Raw genomic sequence first — 18,075 nt, 5'->3', positions numbered from 1 at the left:
TGCACAGCTAGACAGGTAGCTGCTACAGCAGCAATGTTACTGAGCCAGGCTTTGTTTTCCAAATGTATCAAAGAAAAACTTTTGCTGTCAATTATACTGTATGTCTGCTCTTCTCTGTTGTTCGCTCCTTGCGCCAACGTTGGTTGGCTCCTTTTCTCTTTGGAAACAAAAGCTTGGCTTTTCTCCAGGAGCCTGGAATACCTAAGCTTGTTGTTGTTTTAAGGTTAAAAATATCTTGTGGCAAAATTCATAACGTGCAGGTTTTAAGACACTTTCCTGCCAAAAGTGCATCCTGACAGCTGGCAGCCCTTCTTCTACTAGAGCTCACAAACTTTTCATTTTGTTTGTGTTTAAAATGAATGCGAAATAAAGAAAAAAACAACAAAAGTCATTCTAGATTCATTTTTGAACTTATAGGTGAATTTAAATTTGTGTCTCAGTTCAAACTGAAAATTGACAGTTATGATTACAAACCGAACATACCGAAAGGTGAAACGTGGGACTTTTGATTTGTCTAAATGTGAGATTTCTTTGACTTTACACTGAGCTGTGACTATCTGCACTGCAAAGCCACAAAGTCTTACCAAGTATTTTTGGTTTAGTTTCTAGTTCAGATATCTTAGCACACTTGAAATTAAACTAAGTAAAATTACAGTTAACTTTTCAGCAAGATATAGGAGCTTGTCTTAAATAAATCATTCCTTAATATTGACAAAGAAGTACTAGTTCCATTAGGAGATTATTTTACTTATTACATGGTCTTGTTATATGTGAGCTAGTGCTTTTTTTAATCAATATTGAGGAATTATTGACTTAAGCTCCTATATCTTGCTAATTTTACCTTATTTCAGATATATGCACTAGAAACTAGACCAAAATTACTTGGTAAGATTTTGTGCCTTTGCAGTGTGCTGTGTAATATTTCCTGGCATCAGACCTGCAGCGGCATCTCATATTCTGTTAGTGTGTGTCTGGATGAGTGTGTGTGTTTCTACAAAAGAAGCTGACTGTGGAATTGGGTGGCAGGTCATGATTGCCTTATCAGCTTTCAGGGCTCCTGTGACAGAGCTAAGTTCCTTCCTGATCGTGTCGCTCGTGTCCCTCAGGAGAAGTGTGTCAGTTAAGCTTTTAGAAGCTGCTGATGAGGCGGCTGAAGAATACAAATTAATTTTGTTGTGGGACTTTGAAGCGTTGCCAGCTGAATGGATAACCACGATTAGTCTAACTGAATGAATTTTCTTTTCATGTGAATGAGTTTATGCTTCTTTCTGCTCCTTTTCATTCTTGATTTCTTCTAGATTTTACATGAACTGTTCATAATTATTATTGAATGAATGAAATAAAAAATCTAATTCAAATGGAAAAAAATCTTCATAGTTTTAAGTAGAATCAATCAATGGGAAGGCACCCTAAAGTCAGAATTCCAAGAACAAATTGTGTTTTTTCTCCAAATCTCAAACTTCAATATGGCTGCTGTGTTTAAAATATGGTGATCGCTATGGAACAAACTATTGTATTTACATTTCTGACAGTTTTGTTTGCTAAAATGCAGAGTAATGCACAGTGTGCTTCATACCTCTGCAGGGGGGTTACGGAAAAGTTTCAGTCTGAGACCTGATTTCAAAATGATCACAAGAGTCGTGTAAGCGAGCGGCTGGATCACAACAAAAGTGTTTTGGATTCCCTGAAAACCAGCTCAGTGTAAACAGGGCCTTATAAAACTCAAGTGAAGTGGGATCTTGAGCGTGACGTCACGCTGCAGCAGGCCTCTACCTCAGGTTCCTTCACTGACTGACCGGATTGAGGTTTATTTTAGACTTTACAACATAACTGGCATTAATTTGGCCTTTTTATTCTTTGTTTTGCAGGTAATGAGCCATCGCCCTTGGGCTCAGTGGAGAGCTACAACCCAGTGAAGCGGCGCTGGGAGTATGTGGCCCCCATGCCCACTGCACGATGCTCGTCTGCTCTGCTGCAGACGACCAGCATCCTCTTTGTGATTGGAGGAGTTGCCCAGGGACCCAGTAACGCTGTGGAAGCCCTCTGCTTACAGGAAACAGTGTGATGCAGGCACAAAAAACCCTGAAATTAATGCAAACCGGCACCAATATTTTCTTCACTCTAGAACATGCAGGAGTTGGATCGCACTCAGATGCTTTCTCACATTATGATCGGCAACAATGGATTCCACTTACACACTGGGATGTCAACGACTTGTTTTGGCATTGAAGAAGTGTTTTCAGAGCCGGACCGTGAAGCAGATTGCTGTCCTGGCAAAGACAGGAAACTGAAAGCTTTTATACTCCGGGGAAATCAGAGCGAGAGAAAAATGAGCCAAACAACAAACCGACACGGACCCGGTTTCTGAAGAAACAACCCGGCTTTGAACTATTGAGCATTTTTTCAGAATAAAAGCAGGGTACTTTTCTGGATACTAAAAGGAACATAGGGCCATATCTGAAACGCTTCTTAGCAGCAGCGCTGTGCTCTGCTTTCATGGCAACAGCTCGCTCCGACTCTTTTCTAGAACCTCAGAGGCAGCACTTGGTTGAGTTGTAGATGGTGGCATTCAGAGAGTGTGGATGTCTGTTGTGGCTCTTTGTTCTGTTAGAGTGTCGTAAGTGTGAACACTACCGCTGCTAACAATCTTTACAACGGCATCAACAACGATGTTTTCGATGCCTTCACACCACAAGCGAGTCAAAGGCCTGCCAGTCAGAAAAAAAACATCCACTTTGTTCCAACAGGGGCCCCATCTTGAGCACAATCACACTTTCCTTGATTGAGGAAACAGTGATTGTGGATAAGCTTGTCAGCACTTTGCTTCGCCTCACATCTCTCCATCTCTACGCCACACCAATCAATCACAGAACTCCAACCAACACTCACATTGCGGAGCAGAGATGATTTTTGCTTGGGGGAGTGAATGTAGAGCTACCTGCTGCACTGAAGCATCCTGGGAAATCAGCTTTCTGTCACATGATGGGGTATTTTGTCTTTAACGTTGACAGTTCACTTTATTACAAACGTCAGCTTGATGTCAGTGAGATGATGGATGTGGATGTTTTAAGGTAATCATATCAGAGTTTACTAAGAATGCACTGAGTCGGAGACAAAATCGTACAACATGTTGAAGTTAGGATGCTATTTTAATCTATGATTTTTTTTTAAACTCTTGAAGTATTATTATTTCAAGGCATTTCTACAAGTGCAGCAGTCCTGCTGCTAGGATTGCCAAATAAAATTCTTGTATTTCAGAGGTCCAACTGATACAAGCAAAACTTAGTGGATCATTGATGCTTTCTTAGGAATTAAGAGTAAAAGTAGCAGTCAGCCTCTTCGCATATTAGATTTTTCCTTTCTGAAGCATTTAGGTGTACTCTAACTCAATGTCAAGCAGGAATGAGAGACACACAGTGTTGGTGCAGTGCTTAAGCGTTAGCAGATGTAATGTTTCTGATTAATTCCTGAGGTTTAGCACAACTCTTGGTCTTTGCTTTCAGGTAGAGTTAGTGGTAATTGTTTTTGTCACTTTTTTATGTTTGTACATGAAGCAGAGTTAGAATAACTGTTGAATTGTGTCATGACTGTTAAGTGAAAGGCTTTTAAAATTCCACAGAAATAATCAAGTTGGTTAATAAGTGAATTAAGTCATGCTTCACTGCTGATGTTCACCATTATTATTTTAGGGGGCTTTCTACCTCCCTTACTGGGAGGATTGTTCTAGAAAGCACTCAAATTGTCAGTGAGCAGCTTCTCCGTTTACACCCAGTGCACTATAAAACAGCAGTCAGTCTCTGCTGGTTCAGGGGAGCAAAAAAAAAAAAAAAGACAATTTGCATTATAAAGCTGAGTCAATATCAAGTAAAACATGTAAAAACTCCTGTTTTTATCACAGTTGGAGTCAGTTTAGCTCTCTAGGTGAAATTAGCTTCAGTTCATTGCTGCCTGGAGAAAGTTTAATTGAAATTGTCAGGTTATTAGGAGGCATGTTAGAACAAAGACACTTGGAAATTAAAGCTGATTTTATTTAGTTTTAAAGAGAATTCACAGATAATACTTAACTTTAACAGTCTAACACAAAATAAAAGTTGAGCCACACCCACTTATCTAACTATAAGGAGTGTAATTTATTAAGTAAAATCAAATGACTCCAGATCATTTAGATGCATTACACAAGGAGAGAGCTGCCTCTGGCCATTGTTAAAAGAGTTTTGTCTTCGCGTTGAACACACGCTCACGCTGTTCACCGTCTCGTCCAGCTCGCAGGTTTTTCTTGCCTGTTTGGTGACCGACCTCACTAACAGAGTCAGACATCTACTGCTGTTGGAAAGCTCAGATAAAATACCAGCAGACAAGCCGGTTATTTCTGGCGCTGCACTCCGTGCTTCTAATTGGACACGTTAGGCACGAGTCACCGCGTCTACGTCCACGGAACAGTCCACACGTTTACTCTGCTGTCCATACAGGGAACGGAGCCTGGATGAATGCGTTCTGATTCATTTCACCACATATTCAGGTTTATCTTCTATTTGTTTCACATTTGTGCCTTGCACATTTATATTTACTGACATTAGGTAACCCACAAATAGCAAAAATGTTAGGACGTAAAATAACACAACATATATAAAGACTCTGGCTGTGTGGGATTTAATTGATATTTCAATGCCACCCTCTTCCTCTGAGAGCCTGTCACATTTTAAAATGATTGGCTGATTTTACAAACCTGAGAGACCAAACACATGACAGTAGAAAATCTACGGTACAACAGTTTTGGTTGTACAGTGTGTGAATCTGCGTATATGATTGGATTTAAATGATTGATTTATTTATTTGTGCAAGGTCGACAGAGTAGTTTTAAGTGCCTTGAAACGACATTTGTTGTGAATCTGAATAAAATGAATCGAAGGAACTGAATGGTTTGAGGAGCACAACAACAAGTTTGAGGTGCTGACTTGCCCTCCAGATTCCCCAGATCTTAATCCAGTTGAGCTTCTGTAAGATGTGCTGGACACATAAATCTGATCCAATGGAATTTACAGGCCTTGAAGGATCCGCTGCTGTCTTTTTGGAAATTCAGTGGTTCAAAAAGCAGAATTAAAGTATGCTACAGTACATATCAGGACTGACAGCCGGGGTTTGTGTGTAATAGAGGACCTGATTCTGTAGTGAAAAGGGAAACTGGATCTTTTAAGTTTCTGCTAATGCGAATTACAATGGAAATTTTAGTGTTTTAGATCTGAAGACAAGCAATAACAACGTTCCCAGCTGCTTACTTTCTAAGTTTGATGGACAACCTAAGCAGTCTCTCTTTTATTTGAAATGTGAAACAGACAGTATAAAGCTGGTGCTTTGATTTGTAGAAAGGACACACACATGCTGGGTCATCAAAGCCCGGGATCACAGCATGGGGGGACTACATTATGATCAAAGCCAATTCAAGGGGCTTATTTTAAACCAAAGAAATTAATTATTTACAGTTGGTAAAGGTGTGTAAAAATATCTGTTATAGCACAGGCTTATCCTCACACTGGAAATGTTTTGAAAAACCCTCCATTTCATTTAAGTACATTTCCACAAATGAGAAAAACATCCCACTGAAAATCATAGTTACATTTGCTACTGTTGCTACATTTGTCAGCACTACTATTGATATATTTTAAAATTGTATAATACCTTTTGGTGAATAGGACTTTGTCCTGTTCATTTTAGATATTTTCCTACTTAAACAAAATGATACACTGGTCATTCATATCCAGGTGTGTTGGAGTATGGACATGTCGAAAACAGGCTGGACGAATGATTGAAATGGATGAATTACTGCCAAGCAACTAAGAAACAGTCTACTGCCACCTATTGGCCAGCGTATGAACTACATCTGGCTGAGCTTCAACAACTCTATTTAGCTGTCATGAAGAAATAGAATGGCAGGAAGAGTGAAGCGTGCCACATTAAAATAAAATAAAAAATACTGTAAAATAATTATTTTAAACTGGAAATAAGTACAGAAATAATTTATTAAATATATAATTAATTATACATGCCTCAATTAAAAGCTAGATATAATTGTGAATTAATAAGTTCAGGAGCGTGGTGACGGTCCTGCGTGTAGGAAGCTGAGTTCAAACTGGGATCAGCGTTAGCCCCACTCACTAGCTAGCTAACTAGCTGACACCGGCTAAGGCTCTTTTCGTGATTAGTGATATTTCAGACCAAAGTAAAGATATAAAGGATGGAGTTGCTCAACCATTTAGTTAGGTTATTGAAGTTATTTCTGCACTTTCCAGGGAAGATATTGACCTCAGAATAAAAGCAAACTAATTATTCTATTAAGTTGTCCTGGCAGTGGGTTTCAACCATCAAGCCCAGTGACGTTGACAGTTCCTATTAAATCATGTTATGCTTCAGCAACATGAAATATGTATCTAGTTTTTAAAACAAAATCAAAACATTTATTTCAGGCATATATAACTAATTCTAAATGTTTCTGAATTTATTAGCAGTTTAAAAAAAATATGGACACATTTAAATAATGCATTACTTATTTACAGTTAATTCTTCCCTCTCCATAGCAAGAATTGTAAAACAATTTCGCAACCCTGTTTGTCAGTAGCTGTTTTTGACAATATAATCCACACTAAAGATGGGAATATTTTTGTTTGATTCTGAATCTTATGTCCAATTATTCTAAATGTTACTAATTTGCTTCATACTTAGATTTAAATATAATGGGTTTGCTATATTCACATTAACCATCTCTGTTTAATTTAATTGTGTTTTGACAACAAAAACACAATTAATTAATTTTTTAGTCATAGATGAATAGCAACATTAGGGTGTTAAAATACACACTAATTAATCAAAAGTTTAACAATAAAAATGTTTTTAGCAATTATTTTCAGCATAAAAAACAACAACAAAAGAACAGCCCAACTAAAGAAAGCAATTGAAATGAAAAGTTGAATTTTTCAAAAACATTATGCCACTACATCTAAACTTTTATTCACTTCAACAAACTGTAGAACACACAGATTCAAATATTTCATTAGCTTGGGAGATGTTCAACCTGCTAACTGTGAGCCAGTGTAATATAAACAAAACCTTCAGGATAGATCTGAGCTCAAACAGAGTTAAAAGCAGCCTGTTCTCTGCACATCATCACTGCACACAGCTTTAAAATGGAAAACATTAAGCTGTGCAGCTTTGGCTGATGCACACTGAGCCTAAGAGTACCTACATCCAAAATTTATGTGCATCTGTGTCATTGTGTCACCTTGTGGATGTGCGGCTGTTCTTATGAGTCTGCGTGGGCGCATGAATGCAAATCTACACACACCACGAGGCGTCTGCAGGATCCGTACAGCCCTCCTTTGCAGGGATTCTGTCTCTCTAGTTCTCTCATCCATTTTTTCCACGTCACCCTGCGGTCCGGGGCGACGTGCTGAAGCTTTGCCAGAGCCAACTCTCTCATGTTGGAAGCATAAAATTTTTTAAGACCTTTTCTCTCTGCCTCTCTGTCCCTGTCAGGATCAGGCTGCTCCGCTTAGATGACGTCCTATAAATCTAGAATCAGTTTCCAGGTGAAAAGATGCCTCTGAGGTCTGCCTCATGTGACTGGGTGTGCTGTTTGCACATCGGGGGTGAGTTCTCCTTTCTAACAGCAGGCTGAGATGGAGAACAAAAGAGCAGGATGCTTCAGTGCAGGTAGCAGCTAATTACATGTTGTGCTGTTTCAGAGGGCCACTAGGCGAGTGACACCAGCACAAGCTAACGGGAATGTTGAAAGCCAAATCAGAGTGTCGTATGAGGGCACAACATCAGCGGAGAGTAAAAAATGATGAAACGTTTGATAAATCTGCAGAACCTGAGGCCATTTTATAAACACAAATGATTTTGTGCCAGTCTATCACAGAGTCATTCATTTTCGATCCTCCTCACTACTGACTGACTTCACACACTTTGATCATCTTACTCACAAGCTGCGTTTCCAAGCTGCGCAAAACTTTCCGTGTTCTGTTAAAGTCAAAAACATACAATTTTGCGGTGTTTCAGTTAACAAAGGATGAATGAAATGAAAATCACACCTGAATAGGTTCAAAATCCACCTCATCTTAACGCTAAAACGTTTCATTGAAAAACAGCTCTTTTTTCAAAATTGCTGTATTTTCATTAAGTTAATCCAGTTCAGAAATTTTAGATTGCGCAGCTAGTGGTGAGACTTTCACTAGCTCTGTTTCCATTGACCACAGAAACTGTGCAAATTGGAATTAAGAAAATAAGTTAATTTAATGCTAACACAGCAATTTTGGTAAAGGTCACGTTTTTCAATAAAATGTTTCAAAAGCTGGCAGAAAAGAGGAAGTGACAGGAGGACGATGGCACGGCATGATTTTAATTGTGTTTCTTAAATAATGGAAACACCGCAGTTGGGAAATTGGGTCTTTTCGACATTAATGGAATATCGACAAGGTTTTGCTCACATTTGTAATGGAAACGCAGCTATTGTACCCATAAGAGTGGCCTTGTGTGTCCTTACCTCTCCGATCTGCAGATACATCGTACCCCATCTCGTCCAAAACGCATTTTTGTTTTTGATGTTGGCATGTTTTGTGCCTTGGTTCCCAACTATAGGGCCCAAAGACTCAGGTTCTGACAAACAATTTCTAAATAGGGAGAAGATTAAAATTTTGTTAATTCCAGTGTGGGCAACATTATGTCCATTTCCTGGGTAACAGGGAAGACCCACTGGTAGCATAGATATGTTTCTCTTATATTTGCATATTGTCTCCATCTGTTCCTGTTTTTCTTTGCGATAGATGCTGGACATGTGATACACTATTTATTTCCTAATTGTTCTTGTTTATGCTCCTTTATTTCCTCTCCAGTTGTTTGTGTTGTGGACTGAGGTGACCGACGTTGTGGTGGTGTTGCCCACTGTGGGCTGGGTTCGCCCCAAAGTGTTTGTTACTGGTTGTGTCTTCTTAAAATGCTTTCAAGCAAGCAGATTAATCTTTTTTTTTAATGTGCAAAAAACAGTCTAAACATGTCTAATTGTACTGTTTTGGTTGTGTGAAACTCTTAGAGGAACTGAAAGTTTCATGAAATGAAAGATACGGTGTTTGCCAAAATGTACAAGCACCTTGACGTTTTCCGCCTTTTGTCACATTAGAGTCACAAACGTCAAAATATTGCTCTTGAATTGAATGTAAAGAGAGCATGCTGTGCATTTGTATTCACCATGAATCAACGCTTTCCAGGTTTAAGGATCCCACATACTCGGGCATACTGTGGCGTATTCATTTGGCAGTGTTGACTCCGTACACACTGTCCATGGACGGTTGAGATGTTATAGTCGAGCGAACCAATTACATCAATTTCTCGTAACAAATTCCTTCATTTCCCACAATCCCAATGGATATTAGCTAGCTTGATGAGCTGACTGCGTGCCTAGCCCCGTTTTTTCTCCACCAGGGCAGCCAGCGCAAAACTGATAGTGCGCCACAAAGTGGCAACCTGGCTTGTTACTGTTTGCACCGACTTTCAGTCTTATCAGCTTAGTGTTGCATTCAAAATAGTTTGATGTGACCACTGTTTCACACTGAGCAGCTTCCTGTGTGACACCACATACGTAGACGTCTCCAATGAGTCCGCAGAGTGAAGTACGCCTGTGTATTTGGGTGACTTTTGCTGAAATTTGGAGCACCAAGGCATTTAGGACATGGCTCTACAAGCTTTGCTCAGGCAGAAACTAGACAGTTTTTATTTGCAAAATAGCAAAGAAAGTCAAGACATCATCGGTCAAGATGATTAGCAAACAGGAGTTTGGAAGAGCTGCCAAAGATTTTTTGTTGAATTTAGTTCTTGATTTTGTTGAAAGGTGAATCCTGACCAGAGGTTCAACTCTTTGCCAATCTCCTCAATGCTTGTGGTCCTGTGTTGGTTTTTCTTTAGGGATCTAAAGAAACCAGTATGCTGTAATTGCATTCTGGCTTTTAACCATGTATAATCTTCCCTCCATTTCACTACAAATAACCTGGTCTGTCACATGAATTTCTAATAAGACTTCAGAGTTTCTAATTGTAATGCACAACAGAGTATTAGTGTCATACTAAGACATTTTTTTTCTAAATGAAATTATGAGAATAAAGTAATAAAATTATGAAATGAACATCAAAATAATGCAAGAATGATTTTATTCTAGTAATATTATGACTATACTTGTAATACTACAACTTATTTTTTTCTTAGCCTGGCCCTAATACTCCATTGTATTAATGTCTCAAAAGGCGAAAACATTTTTTAGAAGTATTAATACTTTCACATGGCACAGTACTGTGTGGAGCCAAGTACACGAGTCAGTAGTAGTCGATTTCTATGTCAACAAATTATTGTTTGTATTTAATTCCTTTTTTTTTTAGTAGACTTAGCAAATGAAACTCAACAAGTCGTATGTTTTTTTTTGTTATGGAAACAAGACCCTGCCCAGTTGTGAAGCCATAAGTGTCATCTGTCATTTCACTGCTTCATGTCAAACTAGAGCCTGGTTTGTACAGACGGGGAAACCCCCCTGAATATTCTTGCTTTTATTATATCTCACTGTACTGTGATGTTTCCCTACAGTGATGGTAGAAAACCTGGTGAAAACTGCTTTGTGGTCTCAGTGGGTCAGTATTGCCATGTGCTCTGTGTGTATAAAATGTTTTGGGAAGAGCTTAAGAACGAACTCGTGAATTAATATGGCTAAATTCAGACGGCGTGTGGGGAGATGTAACAGCAGTTACATTTTGCTTGTTCATGTTAAGCAGGTTAAGATTTCTTTTTTTATTCTTTTGATTGAAAATGTAAAAAAAAAAAAAGAAAAAAGAACACATGTCAAAGCTCCTTCAATGAGACTAACCACACACAGAATCTATGCACCTAAAACACAGCAGCAGCTGGAGCCGGATGTGAACCAAGCTAGCATGACTCAAATTCATCCATGACTCAATTACTGACGTTTATTCATTTACCTTCAGCGAGACAATCAGTTTCAGTAAAGTCCTTCTAACGGTCTCAGCAATATTTTTAGAACACTAAATTAAATTTGTAAGCACACACACACCACTCATTTCCCACACGGACATCAGATTTTTATAAATCATGTCAGATTGGGTATGATCTCCCCCCGCGGGTCAGGGAGAAGCATTTCACAGCCCGATGAGGTGACTGGGGCCAAATAAGGAAAATACAAGCTTGAGGTAAGATTTGTAGGATGTCGCTTGGCCCTGAACCTGAACAATCTCCACCAACAGACAGAACATATCTCAAACGCTGCTCAATAAGTCTTTTATTTGGTGATGAAATGAACTAGGAAATGTTTTCCTGACATGAAAAGTGAAATAAAAGGCGAATTAAATACATAACAAAACTGACACTCATCCTTTGACCAGATCTGTTAATCTCAATTAGACCTTAGTAGCTTTCTGTCTGATTTTCATTTATACGACATCAGCATGTACATGTGGGGGTATGGAAATTGCCTAAACTAATAGACCTTTTCAGTTCTAATTGAAACAAGTTGATTCTTCACATTTTAATACATTGAATGTTTCTTCATGGCTTGTTAGAAACTGGATTGTGGCAAATTTGGAAAACTTTTGTAATTGTGAAGGGATTTATGATATTCTTGGTTAACATGTCCTGCACTCAATGTTAGCATGGTGTGGTGATGTTGCTCCTGAATATCTCAGTTCGCTCAACTTCTTGGTGTAATCCTGCCCCTCTGAATGAAAACAAGTTAGCCAAAAGCTAGCAAAGGAGTCGCATTTGCTTAAGGTTGTTTCCACCACCTCGTTTCGCTATACATGGGAGGTTCCTGGTCCTCCACCATTAGTTTCAGCTTAGCACTAGCACTTATATACTTGAAGAGGCTTCAATATTTAATCAGGTTAGCAGCTACAGGGGTTTATATATTGTTGGCTAACAGTAAAGGTTCCATCTCTGCCGAATCCACCACATACTCCCTTTTTCCTTCCATGTCAAGTAGGCCTGGCCATAATGAGAGAAATTATTGCTGGCATCCAAATAGCAAAAGATGGACAGTGCAGAACCTAGGTTTGGTTGTTGAGTTAATCCTATTAGCTGTAGCGAGATGGAGAGTAGGACCCAGTTATCAGCCATCCCCTCAAAGCATTGGTAACACCTAGCAAGAGTAAAGGCAACACCTGTACACCGGGTTGTGGAGGAGCTGATGTTGTTGTCCAGGCATGTGACCAGTGTGGCAAGTCTTGCTTCAAAATCCTACACAAACGAGCCACACCAGTGCTGCAAACAGGACCCAGATACTTCCGAAGCTCTCCAAAAACTACAAGTCTAAATTGATTAATGCGTTACTGAAGACCATGCAGATTTCAGCCTAACTGCAACACCTTCATCCAGTGTTTTAGGGGGTGCTGGTAATATCTGAGCTAAATGAAGATTCATAAAACTCTCATGTTGCTCCGCTAACCACAGCTAAACTTTGTGAAACAGTTGCTTTCTAAAATGATCGGTGTGTTTTCAGATCAAATTGACTATGAAAAGCTAGCTCATAAAAAGAAAAGGACAAATTTGCAACTTGTATATGACAGAAACACAGCATAAAAAACTTATTACAAAAAGATAACATGGTTTTAATGTATTATTAAATTGAATATTGACATCAAAGTAACATATATCAACAAGAAAATTATATATTTGTGTATTTTTTTGTGTTTTTGCTACCCAAAGATGGGGAACTGAGATGAAATGTAGTCTAAATAGTGTGAGCAGGTTTTAAAAACCACAGATGATAATCAAGGTAATCTTTCTGCTTGTTGGCAAATCTCACATCAAATGAACAGGAATGATGAGGCAAACAAAGGAAAGTCCGTTTGGGCTCAACAACACAACTCACATGTGAAATTATAAATGCACATTTATTCACCAACAATAAAAAGAAGGACAGGAAGGCAATGGTAATTACTAGCAGACAATAAATGCAATAAAAATACAACACCAGATGTTGGCAAGAATCTGGCTGTAATATTACTTACTAGATTCTGAAGGTTACTTGTTAATATCAAGCTTGGGGGGGGGGAGTATTTAAAAAATTAAAAAATGAAGACTTGGTTTTTTAAACTGTGAAACGAAACTCTGGTCTCAAAGGACGTTTTTAATGAATCCATCATTCTAAGTCTAGTTTGGTTTATATAGTGTTGAACATAAAAACCTTAGTACAGAGCTGTACAGAGTAACTGATAGTGACGGACGGAGTGTTTTATTACTACTTGCTTTTTGACATGTTGACAAAATTTGTGGCATGAGATTCACAGAGTTGCCAAATTTACACAAGTAGTGCTCACTAGTAACCAGCTGTCGCAGGAATGACCCAATAATTTTACCGCTTAACCTCATGCTACGCTGTTCAACCCCCTCTGTTTGTGTTGATGAAGACACGCTAACCTTAGCATGTTGAATGTTTGGAATTGCCCCAACTTGAGGGAGACCACGCAATCTTAGAATTTCTGCATTTCTCTTAGTCTTTACGTTTGTTCCTGTTTCACAAAGATAGAACGTCAATTCATTTATGTAGCACATAAAAACAACAAATGTTGACCATTAAATAAAGCAAGATAGCAACAATAAGGACAAAAATGTTATATATTTCAAAATAAGGTTAAAACTAAAAACAAATATGCTTCATTATTGTCATCGTAAGAGAAATTCAAACTGTTTGAATCAAACACCAAAGAATAAAAATGTCTTGAGCAAAGATTTAAAAGTCTCAACAGTCTCAGCGGTTCATGTAAAGGTAAACCTTTCCAAAAGTTAGAAGCAGAAATGGCAAAAGTCTGATCAGAAAACAGAATTACAGAGAAATTATATTGACAATATAAGTTGCTGTGAAAAAACAAAATAAATGACATTGATACTAGATAATAATTAGAAAAAATTGTGTGTGTGTGATAGAAATTGTGATTAAAAGAGGGAAATGTTTCCTCATCTCACCACATCCTGCAAGACTGAATGTCCGACCATTTGATAAAATCAGGAAGGTTTAAGCGTGATGAGGATTAAGACTGCTCTGGAGCAGGCTTTATCTGTCATATTACAGCTTATATGGTTCCATTTAACAATCAATAATAAGGATTTACATCTAAGCCTGGAAACAATACCGCCTAAGAGGGAAGATAAACAAGAGATTTTTTTCTCTCTGTTCAGCAGCACTGAGAGATGAACGCTGCAGTTCAGAGCAAGCACATGCAAACAGGCAATACAAAGGCTAATCAAGCAGAAATCTTATGTAATATAACAAAAAAGGACAGATGCAAAACAAAAAAAACCCCAACCCTCTGCAAATACAGAAACAGCATTAAACGTGCTGGTAAACAACCCTGACAAAAAGAAAACGCTCCATGAAGGCAATTAAATGTGACTCCTAGAAGCTGCTCATCAATGTGTGTCCAGCGTTAGCATAACATCCACTTTCTGCTTTACAAAATAAAAAAAAAATCCTATTTCAGAGACTTTATCGACTGTGATTATCTCAAGAAAAAGTATCATTTTGCAAAGTAAAGTTTTCTGAAAGTCGGCACCAAATCGTGTGTCATTTGCAAAATGCTTTGTGAGTTTTCACTCGGCAAGAAAAACTGATTTTTAACATGCATGAGAAGATTTAAAAAAAAAAAAACTATATTGAAACGTATTAAGCTGTTTTTCTAACCCAATACAAACAATTTTTTAATAGCTCCCTGTCTAATCAAGAAGTTTCTGTGACTTCCTGATTAGACAGTGTTTTTTTAAACTGCGAAAACAGTTAATGTTTGATAATAAATTAATACCACCACTACAGGGTATTTCTACACGAATACAAACATTATTGTCTGAAGACATGATTTGTTTATGATATATGGCTTTGTGGAATTGTCAAGTAATAATAACCTTCAATAAAATTCTGGTACAGTTAGTTAAATACAGTCTTACTGTATATAATCTAAATTAATTTAAACAAACGTAAAACATGATCTACAGCTAGGGCAATAATTATTCCTACTGCTGATTTTTACTATTTGAATAATAGCTACAAAGCAATTTATTTAATTTTGCCTCAGACTTAAGCTGATACATTGATTAAACACTAACTAGTTTCATAGTTTTTAACTTATGAATGCTCAGAATATTACATATTTTTCTTTTTATACAAAAACATAAGTACAACAACATGATGTCTGGCTCAGGTAGCTAGCGTCAGTCAAGTCAAGTGCTTGACAGAAATTCTGCTTGTCCACTGTATTTTAAATAGTATTAAATTTAAAGAAAACCACAAAGCAGCAAGTTGGACTGAAACATCGGCTGAAGATATTCAAAACAATTTGTGACAAAACAAATGTCTAAAGGATGGTTCAGGAAATTGAAATTTTCATTAAAACTCAGCTTAAATCTAGCCAACGTCTAAAATATAAGATATTTCTCATCTGTGATTGAAGTACAGTTCTTACCATAAAACCTTCACACTACTAGCTGCTAGCTTAGAACAATGTTAACAGCAGTGCTTTAAATTCTAAAGCAGACTTTTAAAAATTGTTCTTGCTGACTAAGAAGTGGTATCAAAACTTCCCCCAACATGTATTCTGTATTTATTATTTTGGGTAATTGGAACAGGACAATTACTCGATTGTCCTGCTTTAGAAATTAGGCTAACGTTAGCTTGATTTGAATGAGCTAGTGATGTTTGTGCTAAAGCTGCGGTATGTAACTTTTATAAAGACTTTTTTTTTTTTTTTACATATTTGTTAAAACTGTCACTATGTCCTGATAATATAATATGAGATGGATAATCTGTCAAAAAATCAAGCTCCTCCACCTCCTCCTAGTGCTAGTAACTCTGTCTGAAGAAATGCACCGCTCCCGGTCAAAAACAGCCAATCAGAGCCAGAAGGAGGGTCTTAGTGCTGTCAGTCAATTCAGATACAGGCTGCTAAATGTGCTAATGTCGAAGAAACAAATTACCGTTCCAAAAAAATTGTTTTTGTCCCCTGTTTTTCATGGCCATGCTAGCGGGGAGAAGCTTTAGTGTAGCAGCTAGCTAGGGGGAGGCTGACTGACATAAGACCCTCCTTCTGGTTCCGATTGGTTGTTTCTCACAAAGCTGTTTACTTCTATAGTTAGCACTGTGAGAAGGCAGAGGTGTTCAGTTTTTCCACTTATGATCTACCTCAGACAGTACTGTCACAACATAGTGACAATTGTAAAACACTTTAAAAAAAAAAAAAAAAGTTACCCCAGCTTTAAAATTTTATTTAACACAGTTCCTGTCAGTAAACATGATTCATTGTATTAAATCAAGGTTCTGGTTTGCTGGATATAGTTGGATGAAACACCAAATTCTTTTCATGTAATTAGCCTTTTACTGACACGTGGTGAGATGAGAGCGATGACCTCGTTCTCTCTGAACGATCTGTGTGTCTCCATTGATTTGGCGGCTCAGACCGGCTGTACATGTAGCTGTCGCCAGCTCGTCAACGCGGCTGGCAGGCTTTGGTTTTCAAACCGAGTTGAGGCTGTGACTCCAGTGCAGTAGTTCAGTGCCTATACTAAACGTGAGGTTGTGCCTCGACTATGAAATCTGTTCTCTAATAAACTATTTTGACTTGTTGTCTGATTCCATATGTTGCGTGTGCCTTTTTTTTTCTTCCCCCCTCTCATTGATCGTGACTTTGTCTGGGCCATTTCCATGCGTGTCTGTCTCTGAAGAGGAGGAAGAGTCGGGTGCTGTCGTCGTGGGGGGAAATGCCATCTGATCCATTATAGATGAAGCTGACATCAAAACCCACTTCAAATGCGCCGCATGGATGAAGCACTCCTATAGAGGGTGAAGAAAGAACCCGAAGCACGTTTCTTCTTTCACAGTGTGAGGAGCTGGATGTGTGACTCCATGGTCAGCTGCTTCTCCAAATGAGACTTCAGACTCTCAGGGGATCCACCTGTCACATTGAATATGTGTCATATTAAACACCACCTGCAGTCATCAGGAAGCAGCCGCTGACTCTATGGTGCTGCGAGGGAGATAATGCGCCGCTTCCTGCATCATTAGGAAGCTTTTTAGTCTCTTAACAGCAACTAATTGGCTGCACGGTAATTAGAAGGAGCATCGCTTTGTTGTCAAAGCTAAAGTTTGGCTGAAGATGAAGGCTTGTGCAAAATATGTTTACTTTGAGAGAAAAGGGAGATCATATTAAACGGTTTATGAATAAGGTGGCATGGCTTGATGAGCTCTGCCTTATATAAATAGTAATTTATCACTAAAACAAGTTCTTATAATAAGACTCTATTTTTATTAGAATGACATCAAAGTTGGACTTTTCCAGCATTAACGTTGATCAATGAATTAATTATGGAAGGAATCCAGTAAAAAAGGAACATTTTTCATAACATCTTCTTCAGTTCACAAATATCTCGCAAAGAAGTTTGGAAACACTAACATGCTCAGTCTGTACCTGCAAGTGGGGGCGGAGCTTCAATCAGACACTTTAAAATAACAGGAATGTTTTACCTTAAAAGTTAGAGTTTATTCACATAAGGGACGTCTTGTGGTCCACTTGCTTGGTTTGGACCAAATGTGCGTTTTATGTTGCGCTTTAACAGACTATAATTTGTAAACAAAGCCACGCAGGTGATGATCATTCCTCCTATTGGACAGAAAGGATGAAGTTGGGACAGAACACAAACCCAGAACTTAAACCAACATGGAAGTCCTGCATATTGCATTTGTGCTGTTATTACAACTGTGACTGTGATGGCATTTTCAATGTCAAGGACATTTCATTCAACGCTGCTTTCATAATGTGATATTAAACATTTTGGAATGGCGTCAGTAAATGCTAACATGCCCGTTGCCATTCTACGCATCTCTGCTCAGTTCTAATCTCCGTTCAGGGCTCCTTCTGGGCGTTCTCCCATTGAGATGGATTTCTTCGGTGGAATCTCAACCGGTTCAGTCAGCGGGCGGAAGAAGTTGTGAACAATGATGTTGATTTTCTGCTCTGTTTTCGAATTACAGTCTGCCTATGGTTGTAG

At 38.3% G+C, this 18,075-nt stretch overlaps 1 protein-coding gene across 1 annotated transcript in view; it reads left to right on the top strand.

Annotated features, from left to right (window-relative positions):
• The window catches only part of klhdc8b (kelch domain containing 8B), a 165,463-nt gene extending 148,798 nt beyond the window's left edge, over positions 1–16,665 (top strand). The window contains exon 6 of the mRNA XM_028017307.1: positions 1,869–16,665. Within this exon, the coding sequence (XP_027873108.1) occupies positions 1,869–2,065 (197 nt within the window). The 3' untranslated portion in view covers positions 2,066–16,665. The remainder of the gene's footprint in view (positions 1–1,868) is intronic.
• Positions 16,666–18,075: the final 1,410 nt, after the last annotated feature.

This window comes from Xiphophorus couchianus, chromosome 1 (assembly GCF_001444195.1).
Source record: "Xiphophorus couchianus chromosome 1, X_couchianus-1.0, whole genome shotgun sequence".
NCBI classification, from domain to species: Eukaryota; Metazoa; Chordata; class Actinopteri; order Cyprinodontiformes; family Poeciliidae; genus Xiphophorus; species Xiphophorus couchianus.
Note: the sequence above shows the minus strand (reverse complement) of the source record. Positions and strands in the feature narration are given on the sequence as shown.